General features: G+C 41.9%; 1 protein-coding gene across 2 annotated transcripts in view; it reads left to right on the top strand.

Annotated features, from left to right (window-relative positions):
* LOC137431300 (uncharacterized) overlaps window positions 1-10,513 on the top strand; it is a 21,390-nt gene extending 10,877 nt beyond the window's left edge. For both annotated transcript variants that reach the window (XM_068122474.2, XM_068122475.2), the window contains exons 3-5: window positions 117-200; window positions 5,494-5,745; window positions 8,818-10,513. In XM_068122474.2, coding sequence (XP_067978575.1) covers window positions 117-200; window positions 5,494-5,745; window positions 8,818-8,994 — 513 coding nt within the window. In that variant the 3' untranslated portion in view covers window positions 8,995-10,513. The remainder of the gene's footprint in view (window positions 1-116; window positions 201-5,493; window positions 5,746-8,817) is intronic.
* The last annotated feature ends 8,329 nt before the right edge of the window (window positions 10,514-18,842 follow it).

The raw sequence follows: 18,842 nt of genomic DNA, 5'->3' as shown, positions 1-18,842 counted from the left end.
ATCACAAAATGCACAACAGGTTTGCTATGCTGCTACACTACTAGAATAAATCAATGTTGATCTGATTTGAGCTTGAACCTGTTTTTACAACCCTCTGTGTGTTCTTTCACTTGTAGTCTTTCTTGAAAAACACCAACCATCGTTGTGAATCGATCTCTCCTTGCCTGGATTCACTTCCTGAAGTTAGCATAAACTGTGAAGTAAGTACTGTATATATCTATTTCCATTTATTTTTTGGTTCAGTTGCTTAAAATGATACAAAACATCTGTTTTCGATATTTCTTTTTTTTTAATGGAATTTAATACTCATGTTTATTGTTAAAGCATTTGTGTTGAATTCAGTAACAGTAACATGTAATTCGAGTACCTAAGCTATTTCTGCATGAAGTGAAGTGGAAATTAACAACAGGTGTGCTCTTGAGATCAATGTAACCTCAGCTGTTACATCATGTTCATTGTTGCTATCTTCATGTTATGTAATTCGTAATTATGAGTATTATTTGGAAACAATGACAGAATGCTGTGATGTTCATTTTGTGGGCTAACATAACAACTTAATGGGGGCAGAGCATGTGTGGAATTCCCACATAATTTAAATAGAAAAACACGTTTGGTGACGTTTGTAGGTGTTAAACACCTTACGTGAGGTTTACGTCAATTCATTCAGAATAGCCTTATCAATCAAATGCGGAACGAGATCAAAAGAATGATGAAACCTGTGTCTCTCCCACCATTTGTGTCCAATATAATATACCGTGGGAGTGAAGATGCAAGGGCATTAAGCACACCGTTCCAGTATCAACATACATACTGTATTTGCATTAGTCGGACCCGTCAAGTTGCCTGGTCCGAATCCCGACAAACTGGAACTTGTTGTGCTTTGGTAAACAACGATTATAGCTATACCCCGCATACTCACGGTGTCCTTCGCGAAGAGTGGGCGAGCTGTCGCCGGCACCCTTGGGCAAATTCCAAATTCATGCCCTAACCTTAGTTGAACGTCAGTCCTGGCCAGCCGGTTCGTGAACGACTGCAAGCTTCCTCGGCAAACCCCACAATAACCTGGGAATAATTGTGGTGGCCGTTTAAGTTGAAGAAGAAGAAGACGACGACAGGATCACTAATGGCCGCCAGCCTCTTCCGGTTTATTCCTCGAGCATACTGCGTGGGTTTCTCTCTTATTGTCAATTCAGGCATAAATTAAAACAACAGGGTCGTATCAGTACAGTTGAACTTCGGCAAAGCTCTACAATAAAACAGGTTTTTCATTCCCTTTATGATCTCCTCCAAAAAAATTTTTTACTCAATGTTGATAGTTCATTTTGTGTCTTCCAAAGTTCTTCATATTCTAAAGTTACTGATCTTCTACGTCATTATCAGACTCTGGAATCAATGCCAAGCAGAGAGAGCCGAGTTCAGCGCGTGCTTTTGGAAAACCTCAGATAACTTGTTATCGTGTTTGATTTCTGTGGATAAAAGTTTTTTGAAGTCTACATTCAGAAAACTTTCATAGAAATCAAACACCAAGTAGGAAGTTTTATAAATCAAGATTCGAGTAAAATGTTTTTGAACATTCATTCATTGTAAAATCAATTTCAAAACAGAACTCGAACGTTGTATATTTCACCACACACCTGGTTACATCAACCTGGTTTTTATTGTACACCTGGTTACATCAACCGTTACCTAATATTTATTACAATTTGAAAAGTACTATCACGTGGTTGGAAAATAGGTTATAATAAAGGAATATATTGGGTGCTTTTCATAGTTTTCCTAGCCAAAGTCTAGAGTAGCAATTGGGAATTTGGTTAGGATGCAAGCACACACATGACCTTCGTTTTGGGGTACAGGGATCAATTTAGCTTGGATAGGGTGGGTATAAGCATACACATGACCTTAGTTTTGGGGTACAGGGATCAATTTAGCTTGGATAGGGTACGAGCACACACATGACCTTGGTTGGGGTACAGGGAGCAATTGACCTTGGATAGGGTGGGTATAAGCATACACATGACCTTCGTTTTGGGGTACAGGGATCAATTTACCTTGGATAGGGTGGGTATAAGCATACACATGACCTTCGTTTTGGGGTACAGGGATCAATTTAGCTTGGATAGGGTGGGTATAAGCATACACATGACCTTAGTTTTGGGGTACAGGGATCAATTTAGCTTGGATAGGGTACGAGCACACACATGACCTTGGTTGGGGTACAGGGAGCAATTGACCTTGGATAGGGTACGAGCACACACATGACCTTAGTTTTTGGGTACAGGAAACAAATGACCTTGGATAGGGTATAAGCATACACATGACCTTAGTTTTGGGGTACAGCGAACAAATGACCTTGGATAGGGTATGAGCACACACATGACCTTAGTTGGGGTACAGGGAACAAATCACCTTGGATAGGGTATGAGCACACACATGACCTTAGTTGGGGTACAGGGAGCAATTTACCTTGGATAGGGTACGAGCACACACATGACCTTGGTTGGGGTACAGGGAGCAATTGACCTTGGATAGGGTACGAGCACACAAATGACCTTAGTTGGGGTACAGGGAACAATTTACCTTGGAGAGGGTGGGTATAAGCATACACATGACCTTAGTTTTGGGGTACAGCGAACAAATGACCTTGGATAGGGTACGAGCACACACATGACCTTAGTTGGGATACAGGGAGCAATTGACCTTGGATAGGGTATGAGCACACACATGACCTTAGTTGGGGTACAGGGAGCAATTGACCTTGGATAGGGTACGAGCACACACATGACCTTGGTTGGGGTACAGGGAGCAATTGACCTTGGATAGGGTACGAGCACACACATGACCTTAGTTTTTGGGTACAGGAAACAAATGACCTTGGATAGGGTATGAGCACACACATGACCTTAGTTGGGGTACAGGGAGCAATTGACCTTGGATAGGGTATGAGCACACACATGACCTTAGTTGGGGTACAGGGAACAACTTACCTTGGAGAGGGTGGGTATAAGCATACACATGACCTTAGTTTTGGGGTACAGCGAACAAATGACCTTGAATAGGGTATGAGCACACACATGACCTTAGTTGGGGTACAGGGAACAAATCACCTTGGATAGGGTACGAGCACACACATGACCTTAGTTTTTGGGTACAGGAAACAAATGACCTTGGATAGGGTATGAGCACACACATGACCTTAGTTAGGATACAGGGAGCAATTGACCTTGGATAGGGTACGAGCACACATATGACCTTAGTTGGGATACAGGGAGCAATTGACCTTGGATAGGGTACGAGCACACACATGACATTAGTTGGGTTACAGGGAGCAATTGACCTTGGATAGGGTACGAGCACACACATGACCTTAGTTGGGGTACAGGGAGCAATTGACCTTGGATAGGGTACGAGCACACACATGACCTTAATTGGGGTACAGGGAGCAATTGACCTTGTATAGGGTATGAGCACACACATGACCTTAGTTGGGGTACAGGGAGCAATTGACCTTGGATAGGGTACGAGCACACACATGACCTTAGTTGGGGTACAGGGAGCAATTGAACTTGGATAGGGAACGAGCACACACATGACCTTAGTTGGGGGTACAGGGAGCAATTGACCTTGGATAGGGTACGAACACACACATGACCTTAGTTGGGGTACAGGGAGCAATTGACCTTGGATAGGGTACGAACACACACATGACCTTAGTTGGGGGTACAGGGAGCAATTGACCTTGGATAGGGTACGAGCACACACATGACCTTAGTTGGGGGTACAGGGAGCAATTGACCTTGGATAGGGAACGAGCACACACATGACCTTAGTTGGGGTACAGGGAGCAATTGAACTTGGATGGGGAACGAGCACACACATGACCTTAGTTTGGGGTACAGGGAGCAATTTACCTTGGATATGGTACGAACACACACATGACCTTAGTTGGGGTACAGGGAGCAATTGACCTTGGATAGGGTACGAGCACACACATGACCTTAGTTGGGGTACAGTGAGCAATTGAACTTGGATGGGGAACGAGCACACACATGACCTTAGTTGGGGGTACAGGGAGCAATTGACCTTGGATAGGGTACGAACACACACATGACCTTAGTTGGGGTACAGGGAGCAATTGACCTTGGATAGGGTACGAACACACACATGACCTTAGTTGGGATACAGGGAGAAATTGACCTTGGATAGGGTACGAGCACACACATGACCTTAGTTGGGGTACAGGGAGCAATTGACCTTGGATAGGGAACGAGCACACACATGACCTTAGTTGGGGTACAGCGAACAAATCACCTTGGTTGGCGTACGAGCACACACATGACCTTAGTTGGGGTACAGCGAACAAATCACCTTGGTTGGCGTACGAGCACACACATGACCTTAGTTGGGGTACAGCGAACAAATCACCTTGGTTGGCGTACGAGCACACACATGACCTTAGTTGGGGTACAGCGAACAAATCACCTTGGTTGGCGTACGAGCACACACATGACCTACTATTTTCAAGATTACACCATGGGATATTTAATGTCCACAAGTAGCTCACAGTGGAAGGGATAGTTGGATGGTGTACCTTTGGATATGCCGTTGGATCTGAGCAATAGGATAACAGTTTTATGGAGGACAATATAAGTAATTGAAAAACATGGACAGTTATAACTCGAGCCGTCAGTGTGAAAAATAAAATGATAGTACTTTAGTGAAAGCAAGAGTGATGTCTTCGTGAATTGCTTGGGTTATTCTTTTTATTTTACATCTACAACATAACTTACATGAATAATAAGACTTCCGTTGCAAGGAACTTCAATACAGGAGGAGGCCGTTCAGCCCATCGAGTCTGCGCAATAGTTCCCCTATTCCCATGGACATTTGTCCGTGCTCTGTCCTTTTAAAATTCTGAGCATCAAGTAAGGCTGCGGCCTCCGTCCCATTTTTAAAGCCTTTGGTACGATCCGGCCGGAGTTGAAACCACTGACCTCCCAGACTCAGAGCGGACACTCTAACCATTACGTCCCTATTTCATACAACATCAGGTTGTCTTGCAGAACTAAGAAAACTCGAAACTAAACATCAATTCAGAAAAAACGTATTCAAAGATGTGCGATATACAACTACAGTATATGTAAAGCGTGGAAACAAAATTTAAAGTTTTGCCTTATTCAGTCTCAAGTTGAATTATTTAATTATCTGCCATATCTCTACATCACATTAAACAGATAAAAAGTGTTCATACAAGTGCTCCAATTCATCTTTTTCAATGTATCAGATAACAAATATATATATATTTTTTTGCATGATTTGTTGATCAGGTGGGGTACAGGGAACATTGTCGACCATCGGAACATCGGTCATTGTCGATTTCATTCACATTCATACAATCTTTTTCACTAACTTTAGACATCCCAAGCTAATGCATGCCTTTTTCATTTCCATGAGTAGCTAGCATGGACATAACCACTTTTGTGTGTGTCTTTTTAGCACGATTTGGAGGATCTTTGCAAACAAATCCTCATCAAGTATAAAATAGTCCTGAGGCATCTCAAAGAAAAATCAGACGCACCACCAATCATCCAAGGAGAAAGAAACACGCGGTGTGACAAAAAGGAATGCAGCATCTCGCGTAATATCAAGAAATTACACAGGAAGATAAGACAGAAATTGAAAAACAGCGGTGACACGACCAACAAGCAAGTTTGCTCATCGGGCCAAAACTGCACCACAACACCAAATGTAAGTGACGTTGGTACCGCAATGCCCATCCGCAGGGAAACGCTGTATATCTAAAAGTGGGTCCACCCATAGGAACAGAAAGAAACGGGAATATATATTTTTTATTGCTTGCTTTTTGTTTTTAATTTAAATTATCTTCTTTAAAAAAGCGAAATAAAAATAAGATTACCTTCTTTAAAAAAAAAGAAATGTGTGGATTTATATGGGAACAAAGAACATGCGAGAGAAAGGCAGAATCAGAATGGGATAAGTAAGGCACACATGACAGGTGAAGCATCATACTTGCACCCAACTTCCCATAAATATGTATCCTTCTGTTCTACTTGCTAGTTTCCTTTCAAATTGATTGATTTTCCTTATTCTCATGGCAGATTTTTTACAGTTTTTACATATGTACTCCCTGTCCCTGTATATACAGACCTATACGCTTCTTCCTCTTCCTTAAGGCTGTGCCCCCCCCCCCCCTCCTTGTCCTCCCCCACATTATTCACCTAAACAAATATATATATATATCAGTCACTATGCGACCTTCATATCATCAGTGGGGAACCGCCAGCAAGGTGTCCCATACAGCTGCTGCTGCACCTTGCTGGGAGCGATAAGCACCGCCTGCCACACGGTAACGTTATCTCTGGTATCCACTCATCATATGGAGTCGACCTGGATGTGGTTGGGAGTTACTATAATAATTGGTATCTGTAATCTGGTTCTCCAACCTATCCATGCCGACTGGTTCGACACCTAGTCAGAACACCTGAGATGTTGGCAGACATGTGAGGCTGGTTCCACCCTTCAATGAAAAGGAGGTAGCCAAGTTTTTGCCACACTTTGAGAAAGTATACTTTGTAAATCCTCTTTTACCACTTCACAGAAGAAAAACACTCAATCTTTCATCAGCTAACTAACGTAAGAAAACATAATTCAAAACAACAAAAACAACAAAACGATTGATTTGGCGTGAACTCCACAGATATGCAAGTACTTTGATTGAAAGCGTCAGTTCAGCCTGCAACAAGTGAATTTTTTAATTACCCACACGCAGCCAGATACTTCGTCAGCATTTGGTCGCGTGGCTCAAAAGCCTAAATTTTGACACGACGGTGTCCCTTCTACGCATTTATTGCCATTTTCTCGCTGGATTTGTGACGCAGATGTGGTGAGCCATTAATCATCAAAGGGTAGCATTGCACACTGGCCTGTCAAGTCAAGTTAGTGTGTTGCCAGTTTCCTAACGTGCGTTCCTCTTGCATTCATTTGAGTTCATGTCAAGACAACAACCATCAGTATGCTGGTAATACGAACTAAAGTTTAAACCCAGCTCACGTCCCCTGGGTGATTACACTAGGCGGTTCATATCTCCTAGCTAGGCATGGTTAAGACAATAATTTTGGAATCCAGTCAGGGTGCTGGCATTAAGTTGCTTTCTCCGTCAAAAGAAACTGACATTTGGGGTTTTATTCATCACATGATCATTTTCTTCACCTCATAAAAGAGCAATGTATAAGCATGAAGGGAATGAATAAACCAGATAAGAGGAAAGGGAAGAGGGGAAGAAACGCTGAAACTAGCAAGTAAGATGGTCGAGTTGGGAGAGATTCAACACTAACAGATGAACCTTCAACTTATTGTCTATCTAATTTTAAGATAAGTTGGCACCCTCAATTTATAATCGATTTGAGAATTTAACCCAGACCAAACAACTCTGATGCCAATGTGATACCTCTGTGCGATTATGATGGATGACATGTTCATAAACATCAATAAACATGCAGGCTTTAGAGAATTTGGTCTAGTAAGACTCCAAACACCTCTCTCTAATTCCTATGTAATCTTTTCTTTCATGTAAAGAAAACAAGAGCGAGAATTGCTTTGTCTCCGACCGATGTGATGTTCAAAAATAAGTCCAAAAAGGGCATAACTCTTAAAAAAAATTGATGGAATGCCCTGAAACTCCAACTTGTTCTGGAACTTTTCATAATAAAACCATGTACCAAGTTTCCGTTTAATATGTTAAGGGATATATGGGAAAAAGTCTGAAAACCCACATGTGGGATGGACGGACAGACGGAGAGCAAACCTATAGTCCCCTCTGGTGAAACCGGTAAGAGACTAACAAGCTAACCTGCTCGTATAACAGCATTTCATTCGGACTGTGTATTAACAGTCCCTGTACATCTCTTCATATAAGTCTAACTCTATTAGCTCTTTCTTTGCAAATCATATGAACTAGAACAATGCGACTGTGTCGCCAATATGCTTCCGCGTTGTCCCAGAACGGGTATATGCCATCATTCTGCATATGTATGGGTAGGGGATCACGTTTGTGAAGTTTCGTGTTGATCGGATAAGTTTCGTTTTTCTATCCAAGATGGCTGCCAAACCACGTGAGCTATGACATCATTTTATATGCAACAGTGCTGTTAGATGATATTTGTAAAATGTCGCATCGATCGGTTGAGCGGTTTCAGATATAATTTTGTAATATTTTCCTTCAATCCAATATGGCTGCCAAACCATGTGACCTATGATGCCATAAATTTAATATTTCAATACAAATGGGTCATAGATCATGTGCATGCAATTTCAGCATTTTAGGATAAGGAATTCGATTAAAACATTTTTGGCTGGTATACCACTTCACCGATGATGTCATCATTATCATGGTTTTGTTCCCCATTTGGAGTACTTGACAATGTGCCAAGTTTCAAATTTTTCCATTAAGCGGTTTCCGAGAAATAATTTTGTAATTATTTGCTTTTAATTCAAGATGGCTGCCATACCACGTGACCTATGACGTCACAATTACCATAAACACATTCTGTATGGGCTTCACTCCTACCCTGAAAGTTTTGTCTCAATCGGATATATGGTTGCTGAGAAAAACTAGGTTTACACGGACGTACGGACAACCCGAAAACATAATGCCTCCGGCGACTGTCGGCGGAGGCATAAAAATTCCGAGCATATGTTAGATGTAAATGCAAGAAAGCACAAGTATGACTGTCAATATTTTGTCAACATTCTGCATCATGAATGTAATAAAACATCTTGTTTTTTGTCTCTTTCTTACAGAAGGAAACTGTCAATTGCCAAGTAATGGATTGGAAATGCGTTGCTGCAAGCACTGTACAAAAACTATATAATTTCCTGCAAGACTTCAGATATTGTTTTCAAACATGCAACAGCAGAGGAAATAAGCAACATGAAGGAACAGGCAATGTAGATCGGAGTACATGCAGTATTAAATGAACATCCAAGGATATTTATTGCACTTATAAACTTCAAATGAACATCATAAGCAGTGTTATGGCTGATACATAGACTTATCAAGCCACTGCTATCTCAATCAGATAAAGTATTATAGCACTTAAGGGGTAGAGGTCTGTAGTTAGAATTTAAAGCCTTAACACCTTTTGTGTTTTTGTAGTTTATAGGACATTTGATCTCTCAAGAAGGACATGTGGATAGAGATAACTGTCTGTCGTACGACCCATCCGAGTGAAAAGCCTTGTACAATTGAGATTGGAGAGGTGAAGGATGTCCTGTCATGTGTCTCTCATGTTGAACTGGGTAGGAGCTAAGTGAGGGGAAGATTCTCTGGACATCCGCCACATCCAACCCCCTCAACCACAACTCTCCCTATCTCACATGCCACCAAATAAAAGACTCTGGCTCTCTTGCACTCATTGGGAGAGGCATGACCACCACTGAATGACAATGTACAAGGTGGTTCGTGATTGGCCTATGCTGCTTGGCGGCCATGTAGCCGATTGGGCCAGGTTCATCACCGTGGAGTGGGTGAGATGCTTTTGCGGTGTGCAGACGTGCCGCATGGATTATTGTTACCCTCCAGCAACTGTCAACACCTTGAGGGTGAAGGGGGCTTGGCCTGTACCTCCACCGTCTGCCCTCGTGAGCTACCCCCATGCCTCCTGTTCAACCCGTGATTGCCCTCCACCTACGATGATTACTTGCCTAGTTCTGTGTGAATGCTTGTGTTTGGTGCCACAGTTAGGAATTCGTTTCTTAATTCTTAAATATATTAATTTATTGCCAATGAATATTCCGTATTTATTTAGACGTGTGCTGATTAAATTATTACATTTCTTATGCCTGTGTGTGTTGAAATCCTGCCATCTTTCATGCGCCGACGGTTTGGGTTTGATTATCCCTGGAGGATTAACTTATTGTTTATTTGAATATTAACAGCGTGATCCCCGTATGATTTGATCATCCACGGAGTAGAGGGATCTTCATCGTGTTGGGTCTCAGGGTCAGCTGCAGATGCAGTTGTGGATGAGTGGTTGGCATGAGGAGGGATTAGCTTCCACATGACAGTATTAATACATGTGACTGTTCTACATCCACAAAGTTTCCTTTGCAGATGTTGCTGCACAGTGATTTTGCATTCTTGAAAATTTTCTGTTCTGCAGATATTGATTTCATGACCTGGTTAAATGTTTGTGAGTGCATTCTTTATTGCTTGCTTCTTACTATCTAAATCAAACAGAGCACATTAAAATCTGTTATAACTGTGCTGTATTTTGTTTTAATGTAAGGGGTGGGGCATAATGTACAGCTTAATATATCTGGTATTTATCTACTTTATGGATGAATACTGTTGTGAGACCGTTTTTATCGACTTATTTATTCTAAAGAATTTCTAATGTAATGAAACACTGCAAAAAACTATTTTTTATCTGGTTTTAAGTCCATTTTTTGTGATATAATAATATTGACATTTGAAAAAAATAAATATTTTAAACTGAAGTCACGTGTGCTTTCAATCCTTCAAAAAAAAAAAAGCAGTCTTTTATAGATACATATAGTACACATGATGTGTATATTCTGATGCAGACATACCATGCTCTGCTGCAGTGTCAATAATGCTGAAGCGGCTTCTTGGCAAGAGTTGCATTGGGTGGTTTGCCATTGCCTTAGTTAGGGCAATAATTTGTAAGTTGGTCATGGTGCTGGCGATACATCGCCTACTCTTCGCAATGGACACCAGGGGATCTTTAACATCCATCAACTCATGCTGGCAGTTGGGATGTCCCGTTTAATGTCAATCCGCACACGCATCGATGAATCACCCTGCCCGTGAAACACTGGGGTGACAATTTATAGCTGGGCCGGGATTCGAACCCGAGCTAGACATCTTTGAAGGGAATGTTTATACCTCTTGGCCTTCCTGGAGGCATAATATTGTTACGGACACGGCTAAAGATGTTGCTTGACCGAGCGGAATGGCCGCCGTGTTCGTACAGTTTACCCGATTACCCCGAACGTTGGTCAAATCGCGTCACAGATATTCAATTGGGGAAAACTCTAAAGCGATCGAATGGAAAGAGGAAGAAGAGGACGAAGACGTACAGAAGAGGAACAGGATTTATTATTTATACCACACAAACGAAAAGGAGCAGTCAAGGTTATTTACAGCAGGTGACACAGTGCAAAGATTAGCTTATCTAACTGGCTTACTTAGACCCAGACAGACCACGGACAAACGGACAAGGCTGACTCACACAAGGATTGATGGCAGGTAGACCTATGGCACAAGGTGCACCTTGGCTCGGGGACAGGATACAGCTCAGTCTTTGGGAGGTCCTTCTTAATGGCAGAGGTCTCTCGGCGCTCGGAGGGTGCGTCCTTTCTCCTTCAGCTCTGCGCACATCTGACGTCACCACTCCCTCTCTTGCGCATGCTCAACGGGGAGTGACACGCCCTCGGCTGGTTGGTTCCGCCCCAACTGGGGGGCCGGTCCGCCGCTTCCATTGGGTGCGGGGATTACCGGGCTCCGCCCTTGACGAGGGGCCGACAGGGAGCCCCTGTTTGTTAACCCCGTCGAGCACATTCCCAACCAAACCAAGCCAACCAAGCCGGAGTGAGGACGCGCACTCCCCGCGCTCGTGGTTGTTGTTGTTGTTGTTGTTGTTGTTACTGAGAACTGTGAGGAAGAGCTGCGGGGAGGTATTGGGAGGTCCTAAACTTCCTAACGGTGCCATACAATCACATTCTGGTGCAACGAAGGGTCAGAATAAATGGAAACGAATCCTTAACTGACATAGACTAAGAATAACTAGCAAGATGTCCTATAGTTGTCTACGTGAGATGCGGTGGACCTGGATGCGACATTTAATGGGGGGAAATAGGGGGAGGTCGGGTCTACAGAGTGTTGGTTACAGAAAGTGGGACTAGGGATTGAGGGATTGGGGAGAGTTGGGGAGTATTGAGGAAATAGGGGAATATTTACAAGCGGATATGGATGGATGTAAATCCCATATCCGCAACAATATATACACACACACACGCACATGCACACGCACGCACACACACACACACACACACACACACACGCACGCACACACACACACACACACACACACACGTCTATTTCAAATGCATACATGTTCGGTCACCATATATATTTATATACACACATCGGTACATACATACATACATAAATACATACATGTTGGGTCACCCGACGATCATTATCAGGTTATTTACACTAGTAAATGATCACGAGGTTTAAAGCTGGTGCAATCATTAACGAGGGAGTGTGCACCGCAGAAGTCTTGGGTCAAATGGCCTCACTTTCTTCTTTGAATAGGGACAGCCATAAAAATCCTATTTATTCCTATTTAACCCATATATGGGGTTAATAGGGACTATAAGTTGCTTTTTAAAAAAACAAGAGAACACTTTCAACCCAAATATCAACAAATCAGTATGGTTATCAATTTTCAGTGAAAAAAGTTTACGAACTTCTTTCAGTTTGTGCCCCTATTCACCTCTCTGTCCCTATTCACCCCATTTCACGGTACCAGATTTTGTCGCAGGTTGTGGTCATTCTTGTTCAACATAGTGTCTCTTGCACTTGTTCCATGTGTCCTTCAAACTGTCCATGCCAGTGAAGTCGAAGTTTTCAGATTGCTTATTTAGCTATCTCGGTACCTTCAGTCAGTTACTCTTCATTAGTGAATCAGCTGCCACACAAGTAAGACTTCACATGTCGAAACAAATAATAGAACCAGGGGGGCAGGTCTGGGTCACACTCATTCCCCAAGAGATCTCATGACCTTTTCGTCATGCTATTCATACGGGTCACTCAGGCTGTATTTTAAGCAATGGCTCCTGCCATCTTGACACTCTGCTGCAGGGAATCCAATCCCTGGGACAGTAACCACAACCTCTGTTTTTGGGACCTTGACTACACATATGACACAAGCTGTGCTTTCCCTCTTTAACTTGTTTTTCATGTCTCTCAATATACATGTAATCCTGCATGCATGCCACTGTCCTTTGCCAGACATCTGTCCCCAGAAATCAGGCATTGTAGTTTAAATGTTGCATTCCTCTACATGTGTGAAGCATTTCTAAGGAGGGCTTATCCTAACAAATGCAGAGATAAAAACAGTTCATAAATGGTACCTGTATACCTAGGGACCATTGCACAATCAAATGCTCATCTGGAACCTCCAAAGCAGCATATTTGACAGTGTCAACTAGCCGTGTATTTTGGCTTCATGTTTTTTCATGTTTGGAAACAAATATGATTGTAGGCAGATAAGGATTCACATAAACACTGTCTTGCAGCTGCATTTCAGGAGCTTGCTACACTACATTCCTTTCTGGCCTCCTTGTACTTTTGCAGGAGTTCAGGAAAGTATTTTCCTTTTGATAGTTTAGTGATTCACAAGAACAGCCATCAGTAATACACTTTCAGCCTTTCAGAAAATGCCAATAATGATCTTCCTATTTTTTGGCAACATCCTGAAATTCTTCAGAGATGGAGAACCAACATGTTTTCACTGCATGTATTCACTTTTTGTTTATGGTTCAAAATTAGAGTGCACGAGAGGTGAGCAAGGACACCATCAGGATCATCCTTGAATTATTCCAAAAGGAAGTGAGAACCTCGCAGTTTGGCAGATCGTTTCTTGGGATGTATCATTGTTGGCAGGCAAACAACATAACGAGGTGAAGGTTTTAATGGGGAATGATTCAAATTTCATAAATCCTGATTTGTGCAAGTTGTTTGCCTGTTTGCATGTCTGCCAAAATATATCAGGATCCATCCTAAAGTTTTTATGGAACCAGTTGATTGAAACAATCTGCAGGAGGTGGAAACTTGCTGATATCAGGATGGCTCTTTCCTCCCCACATCCCTTATTTGTCAAAGTCTCCCTCGATTTTGTCCTTTAATCCTACTTTTGGTGTTTCCTCCCTTTTTCAGCCTTTCTTTTTTATTCTGTTGCATCCTCAAGCTCTGTGTTTTGCTCTTCCACAAGCCTCTACATTTTATACAAAAAAAAGGTTTAAAAAAAATCAACCTTCCTGTATACTGTATGTTTAGTGCGGCCAAATATTTTTTTTGGCGTTCGAGCAAAGCGACACTTAGCTGTGATATTTGCCATGAGGACAATTAAAGGTAATATTATCATGGTCGAGTTTTGGGCCAGATTACTGCCTAGGCCAACTAGGCCCAGGCATAGGACACAAACTTAAAGGGGCCCCAGATTATGAGTAATTTTATTTTTATATACATGTATATAAAACTGTATGGGTTCTGGCCGAGCTGTTTTTGGAAGCTTGAACTTTCGGTTTAATGTGAAGAGTAGAGGCTCTTTTGTTTGTGTTGTTTTCAAGAGAAGCTTCGAGGTGCATTTTTGGGTAAAAGTTGTGGACCTCACTTTTTAACATAATTAGGGTATGCTGAATTCGATTAACCCGGTTCCCAAGCCTTAACTCAAGTTTGAGTTTTGAATAAACTGCTTAAGAACTTGGGCATTGGTGAACTCACAGAGGAGACAATCAAATCTGCAGAAGCGTTCGTCTGCAGAATATATAATGTGCACAGAACAACCTCTGTTGATTCAGCACGACATATGTTGTTCTCCAAGACTGGTAAAGCAGAAGCAATGTCACCGACAAGTGATGCTCTTCATTTCCATTTGATGCGAGTACACTATCAAGTCATGGTATGGAGAAATGCTCATTGTGCTATACCTGACCTTCCTGCCCTGTGGAAATGGGATGGAAACGTGGTGATTCAGGACTAGAGCCTATATTCTGATGTCACCGAGTGCAATCCCAGAAAGTTGCCTCGAGATGATTTGTTGTGCATGCCAGAAGCAATGCAAGACTCGACGCTGCAAATGTCGCTATTCAGAGTTGAGGTGCACATCAATGTGTGCCCGTCAACAGAGTGATGATCAGACCCCTTGTATGAATTTGATGTAGTTTGGCAAAACAACATGTGTGACATTCCTGAATGTTTGTGCTTCATGGCCATGTATACTTAATTTTAGAATAAATGGTTGTACGAAACATTGTCTTATTAAAACCATTTCCCATTTTATCGTGTCCAATTTCAATATCAGTTTGAATGTCACTTTCAATATGTCGCCAACCATAATATAGACTAGACGGATTTATGAAAAAGGCCATGTATAAGCTTCTAGGTGCATTTTGGGGTAAAAGTTGTAAAGTTAAAGTAAAAGAGCTGCATGTATATACATGATATGTAAATGCTTGTTCAAAGAAATTGTCCAAAAATGGCAATTTGATGGCCATTTTGTTTATGCTAATTAGAAGGTCAAAAACTCAACATTTGGCTTGGGAACCGGGTTAATCGAATTTAGCATACCATAATCATGTTAAAAAGTGAGGTTTCCAACTTTTACCCAAAAATGCACCTAACATTCACATTTCTCAGAAATCCGTCCAGTCGACCAGGGCAAATGGCCCTTATTCTCAACAACATGGAACAATGCCAAAAAGTCTAGTGCCTTAATGAAAGGCATGATGCAGGTGACGACAGGTAAATTGGCAGTGTGTGTGCTGTTCTCTTCTCAGCTTCCAAGAAGCTTCCTGGTCGTGGCTTCAGCATTCGGTTGTTCATAACATAACAGACCTCAGAACAACAGTCACCTCACACTCCGCTCTCTTGTTCCTAGTTGAACATATCTCCTATGTTTTGATCCATCTCTGTCACCATCCCGCTCATGGTCCCTCAATCCATAGTTCTGTATGCGACATATTCTCACGACTCTTTCCCCTCCATCATCGCCTGCTGCATTGATCCTGGGAGTTTATAACCAGAATGAATATTGGTGTTCCTCTTCTTCCTTACTTTGTAATTCCGTTGTTTCCTATCTAAACAACCATGAACCTCGCTCATTTTTGTTTTCTTCCTGACTTTATAATTTTGCCGTTTGTCTGAAGAACCATGAACCTTGCACCTCTTCTTTTTCTTCCTGCATAAGGCTCTGTTTTTATTGCCTTTCAATCTTGGCCTTGATTCACCATCTGATCTATTGTCACAATCAGTAACAGCTTTGCTCTTCGCATGAGCACCAATTTCAACCTCTCCAACTTGACCATCTGAGCCAATCCTATTCACCTCTTCTTTCAATGACTGCATAAGGTTTCCTCACAAGCATTTTGCAATGTTGTGCTGGGCTGTATTCCCTGTGTCATTTGATATGAAGACAGTTCTTCATCCTTACCATCTGCATTTGCAGTTCCATCTTCCTTGTCATAACTACTCTCAGCATCAATCTGCTCGTTTTCTCAAGAATTCCACTCTCTGGCTTCCCTTGAGTTCCACGCACCTTCTCTTTCTGCAATGCCTCCTCACTTTGATGTGCAAAGCATTTCAGAAAACTTGAAGACAACTCTTTTTCATTCTCTTTATCAATCCTCTTCACATCTCTCTCACCATTATTAGTTCCTTCCTCACCATACCTGTTTTCCTTTTGTGACAATTCCTGACCAATTTATACGATGGTAATCGCTTCCCCCAACAGACAGGGTCTGTTCCATTTTGCTTTTTATCCCCTGGACCATGGCTACCAAGTCGTGCAGAGCTGCTGTTCCCCCTTGAGGAGCTGGTACCACAACCCCCAATTTGTTAGGCAATTCACATTTTGTTTCCTTCTCCTGCTCCAGCCCAGCCCGCTGTTTTTTTTATATTTCCTCCTCAGTCTCCAACCTCGTCTTTTCTTTCAGTTTGGCCATCGCTCGGTAATGTTCCTTCTGCGTTTCCTTCACTAACCTCTCCTTCTCCTCAGTCTCCAACCTCATCTTTTCTTTCAATTTGGCCATCGCTCGGTAATGTTCCTTCTGCGTTTCCTTCACTAACGTCTCCTTCTCCTCACTCTCCAACCTCATCTTTTCTTTCAACTGACCAATCTCCAAGTCATGCTCCCTCTATATTTCCTTCTCTATCCTTGTTCCTCCTTCATTCTCCAATCTCACTTTTCCTTCCAGCTGACGCATCTCTTGCTTCAGCCAGATAATCTCTTCCACACAAGCCGTTAGTTCAGCACTTTTCTGTAGGTTTTCCTGGGCCAGCCTTGTTCCTACGACGTTTTGTTCATCATATTCCTGCTCTAGCTCATAAACTGGCGTTGAAAGTTGTCTCCATCCTTCACCAGTTGCTCCCTTTTTATAGTTTGTTCTTTTAGCTTCTGCCTCGAGCATCGTGTTTCTGTCTCTTCCTCAGCGCACTGCAGCTGTATCTGCAGGATGCAAATGTTAGACTGCTGCTTATTCAGCTCTTCCTGCAACTTGTTTTCATGTTTGATTCTTTCCTCTACACTTTCCTTCAACCGCTTCTCCCTTTCTCATTCTTCTTCGTCCCTTTTCTTATTCTCCTTTTCTACATTTCCCCTTATAACCTGGCATATCTCCTCAATCTTCATTTTTTCCTCCTAGTTGTTTGATCCTCACTTCCTTGTCTTTCCACTCCATCTCAGCTGTTTCTTTCCATCTCTGAATCTCTTCAAAGGCTCGCAATGATCTTTTGTTTCTTCCTCGACCCTCCCAAGACTTTCCTTTTGTTCCTTTGTCTCATTTTTGTCTTCCATGCAATATTTCTCCATTTGTTGTACCTGCTGCAGTGCCTTGTCTCTTTCCTTTTGAAATTCTTCAATCTCCTTTTTGTCGTCCATGCGATATTTCTCCATTTGTTTTACCTGCTGCAGTGCCTTGTCTCTTTCCTTTTGTAGTTCTTCAATATTTATGTTTTCCAAGCAACATTTCTCCATTTCCTTTTCAGTCGATGTAACCCAGCATTTCCCAACCTGGGGGAAATTTCCCCCTGGGGGGAAATTTTAGGATTCCAGGGTGGGAAATACAATATTAGCATTCGTGTAATATTGTGCTTTAGTGAATAAATCTCAAACCTTTAATTATTTTGTTCTTAGACTTTTTACTTAACATAAACATTTATAACATCGTCCATAAATAAAAATTTATATACAATAAATAATTTTTATAAAACTTATATGTGTGAGTGTGTATGTGTCTCTCTGTGTGTGTAGGTGTGTGTGTGTTGCTATATTTTTATGTTATTAGTCCCCTACCGGTGTACACCGGAGGGGACTATAGGTTTGCACGCCATCCCTCCGTCTGTCAGTCTGTCAGTCTGTCCGTCCGTCAGTCCGTCACGCAAAGAACAGCTTTCCGGACTTTTTTTCTAAATGCTTTATGCTAATGATTTCAAACTTGGTACATGGTTTCCTCATGATAAGTTACAGATCGAGTTCGAGCTTCACGACATTTCGATCATTTTGACAAAGTTATGGCACTTTGAACTTTGGGAATTCTGATAATTCTGATGATCCTTAACTCAGTGCCATTTTAAGTTTTAATTTCCTTAAAAAAAATATTTTCTCTGCAATAATTGGACCGATTGAGATCAAATTTTCACTGTAGGGGGGAATCGGTCTGTAGAATATTTTAATGGTAATTATGACCTCACAGGTCACGTGGTTCGGCCGCCATATTGTTTTTCATGAAAACACGAAAACCCCTTGTTCTCTGCAACGGCTCAACAGATCGAGGCCAAACTTTGCAAACAGAGTCGCATACCCATGACGAACAAAAAAGTCAGCGAGCATGACATCATGCATCACATGGTTACAGAGTTATGACGTTTTTAAGCATGAACCTTTAAAACCGAGCTCCTCCCTCATTTTTGATCCAATCGAGGGGAAAATTCACAGATCTGTTCAGTATGTCAGTTGTTACGTATTCGTCACTTCCGTCATTGTGGTTTTCATCCACTGTAAGCATTTTTGGTTCCA

The sequence above is a fragment of the Myxine glutinosa genome, unplaced genomic scaffold (assembly GCF_964187855.1).
Source record: "Myxine glutinosa unplaced genomic scaffold, kmMyxGlut1.1 SCAFFOLD_504, whole genome shotgun sequence".
Classification (NCBI taxonomy): Eukaryota; Metazoa; Chordata; class Myxini; order Myxiniformes; family Myxinidae; genus Myxine; species Myxine glutinosa.
The sequence above is the reverse complement of the archived record's forward strand: the minus strand, read 5'-3'. Positions and strand labels throughout refer to the sequence as shown.